Here is a 10,031-nt window from a genome sequence, read left to right as displayed (position 1 = left end):
AAGAAAGTCAAGTAAAGTCAACTAAATTATTAATTTGTTTAAATTTAAGTGTGTTTAAATGTTTTTTTTACATTAATTTAAACAGATGTTTAAATTATTAATTAATAATTATTGAATGTAATAATTAAAGTCACTTAAAGTCTCCGACATGTTCTCTCATTATTGTGGAATTAGAAAACAAATACTTTTCATAATTCCAACAAAGCAAGAAAAGTTTAGTCTGATTTAACATCAGATGGCAAAAACAGGTGTGTCTTTTTATTTGGTGTATGTAAACTTGTGGTTGAGTAGGGTTTCTGAAGTACCGACAGCAGGGGTTGAATTTGTTAGAAACATTTGGACAAATCCAGGATGTTTTCCCCACTGCTGAATAAATGGAATCATATTAAAGGTTGAAACCTCTCAGTGAGAGAGATTATGCTGCTGCAATAAAAGCTGACACCTTTACCCGAGTGCCAACAAGCCGGCCTGCATCATAAGAGACCCCAGTCAGCTTCCTGTATTGTTAGTCACTAAGAGGTGACGCGTCATGCTGTAGGAATGTTTCACTTTATTGAGCTTCATCAAATCTCCATACCAATGTTGGTAAATTAATAAACACATTTATCCAACAGAAAAAAAAGCATTTGGTCACAGTTAAATTAACAAGAGTTACAGATTGAATGAAAACATGGCAACACATGACAGTTGTGTTCTTAAGCTTTTGTTCCCAAATCATCGACAGCGACACCCTGAGCCGATTCACTGCAAGTAAGAAAAACAGACGTAGAGAGATGACAGTGGATCAGCATCAGGCGTCCGTATGGTGAAGGCAACAAGAAAAGAAGAAAGATTTTCTTTTTTTAATCGTTTTAAAGGAAATACAACATGTAAAATGATTTCTCATAAGAGGCAAACATGAGTAAGGCTGATTTTATTCCTACTATTTAAATTTACCACAGCAGATAAGGCATGTTGAACTCCCTCCACCTCCAAAGCCCCCCACTTCCACCTATAACACCAATAACAGATCTGGTAGAATAAATGTAAAAGCTTTTATCACCTCCTCCTACAACCATTAAAAGTTCTGACGTTCCTGGAGTTATTTGCTGTGAGTTGATAGGTAGAGCTCACAGTAGTTTGCAACATTTGGTGAGTTTTGTTCAGCCAGAGTGTGCGTGTGCATGTGTGTGTGTGTGTGTGTGTGTGTGTGTGTGTGTGTGCGTAGATACAAAGATGCACCAACAGATGAGTCAGATTTCCAATTTGACTGGAAACCAGAAAGTCTGGTGGACACGGCAAACATCTTTGTTAAATATATTCCACAAAACATCGTTGCTTCTTCCCAGTCGGCCATGTTTGTTTACACTGAACTCACATTTGGTCTCGAGATTTTGGGAAATTTTCTATCCATCATCTGAGTGTTGGTGAGTGGAATCTGTGTGTGTGTGTGTGTGTGTGTGTTTAATTTATTTTTTTTTTCAATTATAGTTTTTAAAAAGGGTTGGAATCTGTTAAATTTGGAAGCTGCAAATCAGACGTTTTAATTGGAAACTGGCATCTCTACTCATAAAAGAGGTTATGAATGCAGTAGTTCAGGTTTCAACACAAAGGGTTAGTTCACATTGGAGGTAGAATCTAACAGTAAAAAAAAAAAATCCCCATTGATCCAGAGTTAAAAAAAAAAAAGTTAATTTGAGATTAATTCAGTGTTTTCATAGGCAGGAGACTTTCCCCAAAAACTTGGCAAGATGAATGGATTTAAAAAGTATTCAACATGGAGAATATATCTGCCTCAATTTTTTTATTAAATAATTTAAAGACGATGTGAAATTTATCAAACTAACAAAAATGCTAACAGGATATTCAATGGAATGTGGATTGTCATTGGTCAGTCGGAGATGTGACCGGCTGTTTGATACTACTGTTTTCATGTACTTTGATTTAATACTACCTGCTTCTCTCTCAAAAAATACATCATGGCAACATTTGGAAATTTTGATCCCAAGAATTTAGTGGCACAAGCTGCACTTACATGTGGAAAACTGCTGCAGTGGTTCTCAATCATGTGAAGAAAAGGCTTTTATAGAAAAGGCCAGTTGGGAGACTTTGGTTGTTGGCGTCCATTTAAGGCAAACCAGAGAGGCAAATAACAGTCACTGCCCACTGGAGACACAATTGGATAAACACTGACAGAGCAAACCCACCACTGAATGCTGCTTTTACTGGTAGAAGAATTAGAAAATAAGTTTGAGACTTTAAGATGCAATCAAACCCACGCAGACAAAGATTTCTGAAGCAGATGAAGTTCACCCTGAACAGTGGCAGGTCAGTAGTTTTGGTCAAAATCCCCCAAACGGGAGCCGCCGCACGGCATTCTGCACCGACTGTTAAAACACCTAATGATATGATCGCAGATTCTCTCTCACCCCTCCCAACATGAACAATACAGCAACGTTGATGAGCAGAAGAAAAAAAGACAAGGCTAGAGGGCTTCCACTACAATAAAGTGCAGGGCTTCTTCTCCTTGAAGGGGTTTTCTGAAGCAGGGATTCCCGCGATGAGGGGGTCGGATTTCTGATGGTGGCTGCAGTACTTCACAATGTCCGCGGAGGCTTGGGAGATCTGGAGAAAAAAAAAAAAAAAACAGGAAACAAAAACACCACACTTTTAGTTCTCTCATTTGGAGATGTTCAGCGCACCAAGGCATCTGGATCGCCGGTTTGGAAAAACCACGATCCAAACCAACATGTGTGTGTGAAAAGTAAAGTAAGCAAAGGCGACACACCAGATCACTCAGAGAGCCTTTCAGTCAACTCATCCCAATAAGTCTCCTGTTTATTATATAAAATCAACTCGTTTGAGCTTTACAGCATGTTATAATCTTATTCCCTCATCAAAAAAAAAAAAAAAAAAACGTGGATTGTTACCTTGATTCTTTCATGAATGTTTGAGAAATCTTTTAATTTCCATGGCAACTGCAGTGAAAAACACCTGGTTGGATATAGCTTTGCCTTCAAGGTGCTGCCCCTCCTCACAGCTGCAGTTTCCAAGCCTCCCTCCCACAAAGCAGCCCTCCCTGTGACTCCCCCACTCAGCTCCTTCAGACTAGCCAGCAGCAGTTAGCAAACTCCAGGTGGTTCTGCAGATTTGTTGAGTCCATTATAGGAGCTACTTCTCAGTGCAACTCTGGTTAAAACATTGTTAAAGGGTTCATAGATGAGCCATGTTGTGATGACATCCTGAAGGTGGAGTTTCAGAAAGAGCAAGAGTTTTTAAAGTGACAGGGGCTTGATTTCAAGGTGTTAAATTATGGAGCCATATTTGGTACATATCACATTTTTATAACAACTGAAGGTAACATAGTCACTGAGCTGTGCTGTAAAATGGCACCATGTGCCCGGAAAATTTATAACATTGCCCCTTTAAGCTCCCATTCCATACCAGCAGCTTTCAGCTGACCAGGAGTTGGAAAGAACACATGCAGATGATCTGATTGAGTCAGAGCCTTCCTTCACTTCATCGGAGCATTGTTCCTAAAAGCCTTGGTCTCTTATAAAACTGCAAAACAGAAGTGGGTTCCTCCTCCTCTTATTTGGCCTTTACCCAGAGACCCTGCCTCTGTTCGCAGTGTGGCATGTGGACTCTGTTGTTCTGAGGTTTTTTACGCAATCCCTTACCTCATTGTCTTTTGTCTCTGTATAACATCCTGTATGCTTTTGAACAGTTGTCTAACTATGAAACTTCCTGACAGCATTTCACACAGTTTTGTAATTTAAATTTGGAAAATAAATATCAAAGTGCCAAGAACTATATATGTCCAGAAAATTATTTTCTCACCATCATTTCTTTCTGACATGTAAGTAAAATGTGATTAAAATTAAAACATACAAATAAATCTAAACAGTGCGATGTGAGCAGATAATGGCTGCTAATTTGCGGTGGGTATAGGTTTCCATGGATATAATATTATTTGTTAAACATCTGCATCTTGACTGAGTGACTCAGACATGAGAAATGTTAAGGTGAAATAGCAGTCCAGTGTTCTGCAGTGTTTAAAGCCAGTGCTTCTGATGTTTTATCAGACACCAATTCAAAGACATGTGGTCAAGACCTCCTACATAATAACACTGACTAACCCCTACAGGGTTGCAATCTACACCACCAACTAAAGGGATAGTTCAAATACTACAGTAGTTTGTTTATATGTCTTGATAAAAAGTATTTATTTATGATCACTGTTAAATATTTTGTGGACCCAGATATTGTGTTTATTTGGTTTTTGAAATCTTCACGTTTACAATGTTGATTCTTCTATCTGACTTCTGTGATTCTGTCTGACCTGCTGGAAACTTTTGGGACAAATCCAGATTGATGGTGACCCATTATTTCCCTGTCTGGTCTCAGAGTTAGTCCCAGCTTGTTGGCTTTCTGTTTCTCCGACTGTTTTTTGAGAACTGATCACAGGTTAGGTTCCCAGTTATGGCACAGTACCAAAATTAAGACTGTAGGGCATCCAGTGGTGGCTACTCCATTGTCACAGGAAGCTATATGAATTCTGAAACTAGCTACCGATCTGACTAATGATAGGCTTTCACCGCAAACTGAGCAGCCGGCACTGGCAAATGAAAAGGAGAGTATTCACTAGCGTTAGCCTTGGAGAGACTGGTGACTAGAATGATTAGTCCAGTCACCCACTGAAATGGGGTAACCTCTACTGTCCATTAGCATGGATAAGCTGGCATTGGAGAGGCAATTAACATGTCTAGGCTGGTCAGCTGCAACTTGTATTATTTTCTTTAAGGAAAACTTCATCAGGAAAATGGTTTGCGTCCATGACCGACTGCTTGGAGACCCGTGGTACTGCACTGATTATTGGATGAAATAGAAAATTTGATAAAATTGCACCTAGAACTACAGAGCACCCAAGGGCCAAAACACACTGGATCCGTTTTGGCATTCAATCTGATGAACAGTCGGGTCAGATGATGTACATCACCTGGAACTGGATTCTGGTAATGTCATCGGGGCCTTGCAGATTGCTCAGAATTCCTTGAGACTGCGTCTCCGAGTGTCCGACCAAGATAGACCTGAGGTCTGTTTTGGTGTAATGTCATGAGTGCTATGGGATAAAGAAACACACGTCTGCTTTGAGAGAAAATACAAACTAAAATCTTTTTATTAACAAAAAAAAAATTAAAAATTTTGCATTTTGTTCGAATAGCTTTTTCTTTACTCCCAGATTGGCTTGTGTTTACATTGGTGGGATTTCTAGTACATACTCTCACGTGAATATTCGCTATCAGGAGTCCACTGATGAACTGTTGAGTTGGAGTCTTTAGCGCCAGCTAAACATCTGATTGTAGCATGAAAATGTCTGACTTAAGTGGTGTGTATTGGGGGTAAGGAAGGAAGTGGAAAGGAAAACAGACAGCAGCAAGGTTCGACAGTCTCAGCCAACGAAGAAGTTTGTTCTGTGGTTTACCTTTATCCTCTCAATTTTCGCCTCTAGTCTCAGCTGCTGTACGGTCTGCCGGGCCTGGCTCAGGTTATTGGCACTCGGAGCTTTAGAAGACATCTTGATAAGTACAACACTGTAACAAGAACAACAAAGCAAAGCTTTATCGTGGCTGTGGAGAATGTGGGATATCTCACATGTCACACCAAGGTGGAATTAAACAAACACAAAGTAAAGAAAATGGTCAGGTCAGAGACAGATCCAGAAGTTTTTCAACCCATTTGGATAATAGCTATATATTTGTTTTATTTCTTCATACAAACCTAGCTGGGATATCAGCTACTCATGAGCTCCTGCAGCAGCTTCTGTAAGTACAGAAACTCTTTGTAGCAGTTCAGACTCCTTCTGATGTCATGCCAGTACATGATGTGGCCACATCATTGAGGTGATGGGTTGTAAACCCCTGTGAGGTCGACTCAACCAATGCCAGGACCCTTATTTTCCATTTCCTGTTTCTGTGAAGCACCAGCACCTACTCCACAAACACAAGCAGCCAAGGTGGAAACCCAGGTCATAAACCTGGATCCAACACACAAGGAGTAAAAATAAACCAGACTGAGCCAGAGTGGATTAAAGCCTTAATAAGGTAAAGATGCGAGGATTGATAGGAGATCCACTTTAGGAGGTTGATGCGTTTATGACAGCAAAGCACGGCAGTCTGGACTGTGGTTCCACTTCCTGTTAATCATTACCAGACCAGCTAGGAACAACAAGCCCGGACACATCACCCCATCCACTTGCTGCTGGATCACAGGTTTTACTCTCTGGGTTATTTCTACTGTTGTTTGGCTGAAGTTTCCCATTAAAAAAAAAAAAAACACACACACATACCCACACACACAAACACACACACATTTGTAACTCTCTGCAAATGCCTTCTTGAGACAACACATTTTCCAAACCTACTACTAAGAAGGAAACTGGAAGCTTCAAGTATAGGTTCTCTCCACAGTTTATCTTTAAAAATCATGGGCTGACTAAAATGTTGTATAAAATCTGCTGCAGTTTGCTGGCATGCTGTGGACAGTTTGAGGTTGTTGGACATCAGCCCCTCAGGATGAGACAACAGATGACCTCAGTAAGGACTGGAGGTCATTTTCTACTTAATGCAATACACCAGAATGATGCAATAATAGTAGTGGATATATAGTAAAACTATTAAGCTCAACTCATGCTAATGTTTTAGGAGATATGTATTTTTGTCATCATAATTTACAAGCTATAATAAAGATATTGCTTTGAAAGTTCAACAAATCTTTGATGAATAACATCCTTTTGCTCATGTTCATTACTGTAGTGTATTCATCATGATTATCACAGCGTATTTTTTACCCATTTTTATGTATGATATATCAGAGTCTACATCGGTATCAGCCGACGTTAGTCACTTTTTAACATATCGGTATATCAGAGTCTACATCGGTATCAGTCACTTTTTAACGTATCGGTATCGGTCCAAGAAGTAAAACTGGGCCGATGTAAGGATTTATGTTTATTTCAATCATGACAGTGATGGAGATGCAGTGCAGGTTAAAAGCAGAATGTAGGTGGTGTGGTCACCTTTACACACTGCTGAAAGTGAAAGGAAATGTATACAACATAGGGAAATATCAGTTATCGGCCATAACAGCAGTAGTTATCGGATAACAATATTGCCGCAATTTTTATATTTGTAGAAAAAGGTTATCCAACCTCAATAATGAAGACCTCAATAACTTCAAACAACAGCAGTAAAGGAATGTGCGGTAAATGTAACAGTTCACAGGGTGACTCGTCCACGTTCACTTCCACATGATCTTGTGCATGATGGATAACTTCCAGGCAGCGCTCAGAAAGCTCTACTTTTTGGGAACAAAGGATGAAGGAAGAATTATGACAAAAAACGGAAATGGGAAGGAAGTAAACTCTCTACTTTGCATCCTCTTCCAATGAATGTATAATCAGTGTTTTATTTCCATTCAAGGAAAAGTAATCAGTCTAAAGAAAGCACCTCCCAGAATGACTCAACCAGCTAACTGATACCATCTCAAAGAAACATGAAAGCTTCTTCCAGCAGAACGCAGTGTGAACATCCTAAGGAAAACCTTCCTGACTCAGTCGTAAAGGAGAGGCCCCAAAAGGCAGGATGGAAAAAAAATCCTTTCATCCATTTACAATGAGGGCTGTGTTTATTTATGTCGTGTAAAAGAGAAAAGGGTGTGATTCTCCATTACAGGGGTCACCAACTCCAGTCCTCGAGGGCCACCATCCTGTAACTTTTAGATGCGTCTCTGCTCAAACACACCTGGATCAAATAAACTGCTTGTTTCCAGCTTATTGCAGAGAGGAGTGAATGCTGGTGAGGGAATTCAGACATTTTGGAGCAGAGGTGAATGTAAAAGTTGCAGGATGGTAGCCCTTGAGGACTGGAGTTGGTGACCCCTGCTCCATTACATGAGAATCGCTTTATGTAGAAGTTATTGTTCATTACACATAAATGCAGGGATAACAATTCTGCATTTTTTGTGAATTTCTCTTTATTTGATGGTGGAAAATTAAGGTTCACAAGTGGGACTGAAACAGGGAAACCAATAAAGTACAATGAATAAAAAAAAAATAACAGGGAGTGTAGTGCAGAACTAAGATTGATAAACTGCTGTTGGAATAAGACTGTTTTCACATGCTGTTTTTGTTTGATGCAAACCCCTAAAAACATTAAGGATGTCCAACTTTACAAAAGGAACTGACCACATTATCATGACAAGTTTTGTTTAGAAAGAGCTTATTAAAACCAGAAGATTCTCTGCAGAATTTTTACACGTCAAGTTAAATAATTAGTTTAGACAAACAGACTTTAACATTGCGGTTCAAAGTCAATTATTTTGAAGCAAGAGAGTTGTAACAGGCTGAGCATGGGATCATTTATCATGTTTTTGTGGCTTTTGTAGTTATTATCTTCCATGTTTGTCATTTGTTCAGCATATTGTTGCTTCAGTCGTGACTTGCTGTATGTAAAATTAGGCTTTGCTTTTAACATGCATCATGTGCACTTGACCCAGAAGTGGCCGTCAATCAAAAGCAACACTTCATAGGCTAGACAATAAATCCATAATCATGATAGACACGTAATTAATTTCAATAGATAATACGCCTGATAGAATATTCAACAATTTCATTGAACTCCAGTGCAGAACTGCACAGTATTCTGGGTGATGTAGGCAGGGGGAAGGCCTTAACCGCTCAACTTCCCACAGCCAATGTCGATGGCATCCACTTACTCACTCTTTGGTTGCCTAGCTACAATCTGTTGAGTAACTTGTGCAGCAGCAGTTTAAGGTTTTGGCACTGTGTCTCCTAACGGCTTAAAACTACATAATTTTCCAGACGGAAAAACTGTGTAGTTTTAACTAAAACAGGAGAGGTCACCCTGACAGTTGGCAGGATTTCAGATATTTTAAACAAAAAAATAATATCATCCAGTATTTGCATAGTACCCCATAACATGAAAGTCTCATGTCCTGCTATCCCAGCAGTGGCTTCAACAGTTTAACAGTCATCAAAAATACTTAATGAAGACGAAAAAAAATCAAGATACAAAGCTAGCATAATTCAGCATAATGCTAGCTGCTTATTCAAACCTTTGTTGCGCTATTATTCACCACTTTTAATGAATCTAGCTGTTTCACTTCATCTATTTTTCAATGTGCTTCACAGCTGGTAACAAACACGTAGTTCACTGTAAAAACCCATCAACTTCTATGTCAATTAACTGTTTAATGCAAAAAATGTCTGAACGTTTTAAAGTTTTAAAACCTACTGTTTGAATGCATCACAAGAATTTCTGAAGAGCAGGGCAGAAAGTGGCAGAATCCACAGAACTGGCTCCAATTTGACCTGCAATTAAAGGTCTTGAAGAGTAAAAATTCACCATTCGTTTTGTGATATCACAGGCTCAAAATAATTAATTATGATTAATGAAAGGTAATGCAACACTGAACTGACTAAGCTGCTTTAATGCTGACTTTAGCACAGTATCAGACTGGAATCAGACTGCAAGTTGCAGGAATGTGATTTGTGAATCTTAAGAGTCTTACAGAGATCTGCCTCTACAGCTGACAGAAACAACATACAACTATTCTTTTGCACAAGACATCTTTATTGTGTTACACAGCTTCTAGGGAATGTAGAGACGATGCAGAGTTCTGCTAACACAGAATAAAGTTTTGCAGGAAAGGCAAACCAGCCAAAGTGTGCAGAACCTGTGATGTGATGCCAGCTCTTAAGCAGCATGATGTGAGGCTCTAAGAGAGTCAACATTTGAACTCCAGTGTGGCTTTAATAACCACCACATACATACAGTAACCTGTAAAAGGATCAGAAAGAAGACCACCCCTTTTACAACATAACACCACACACACGTACACACATACACACACACACACATATACCAACAGTCAGGCAGGACCACCTACTGCCAACACCACACTGCTCTACTGTACCTTACACACACACACAAACACACACACACACACACACACACACACACACACACACA

The 10,031-nt window shown here is 39.4% G+C and overlaps 1 protein-coding gene across 2 annotated transcripts in view; it reads right to left on the bottom strand.

Annotated features, from left to right (window-relative positions):
* Positions 1-530: 530 nt before the first annotated feature.
* The window catches only part of gng12a (guanine nucleotide binding protein (G protein), gamma 12a), a 33,757-nt gene continuing 24,256 nt past the window's right edge, over positions 531-10,031 (bottom strand). For both annotated transcript variants that reach the window (XM_007568753.2, XM_016680044.1), the window contains exons 2-3: positions 5,465-5,573; positions 531-2,604 (exon numbers count right to left, since the gene is read on the bottom strand). In XM_007568753.2, the coding sequence (XP_007568815.1) occupies positions 2,479-2,604; positions 5,465-5,557 (219 nt within the window). In that variant the 5' untranslated portion in view covers positions 5,558-5,573 and the 3' untranslated portion in view covers positions 531-2,478. The remainder of the gene's footprint in view (positions 2,605-5,464; positions 5,574-10,031) is intronic.

This window comes from Poecilia formosa, unplaced genomic scaffold (assembly GCF_000485575.1).
Source record: "Poecilia formosa unplaced genomic scaffold, Poecilia_formosa-5.1.2 Scaffold230, whole genome shotgun sequence".
Taxonomy (NCBI): Eukaryota; Metazoa; Chordata; class Actinopteri; order Cyprinodontiformes; family Poeciliidae; genus Poecilia; species Poecilia formosa.
The sequence above is the reverse complement of the archived record's forward strand: the minus strand, read 5'-3'. Positions and strand labels throughout refer to the sequence as shown.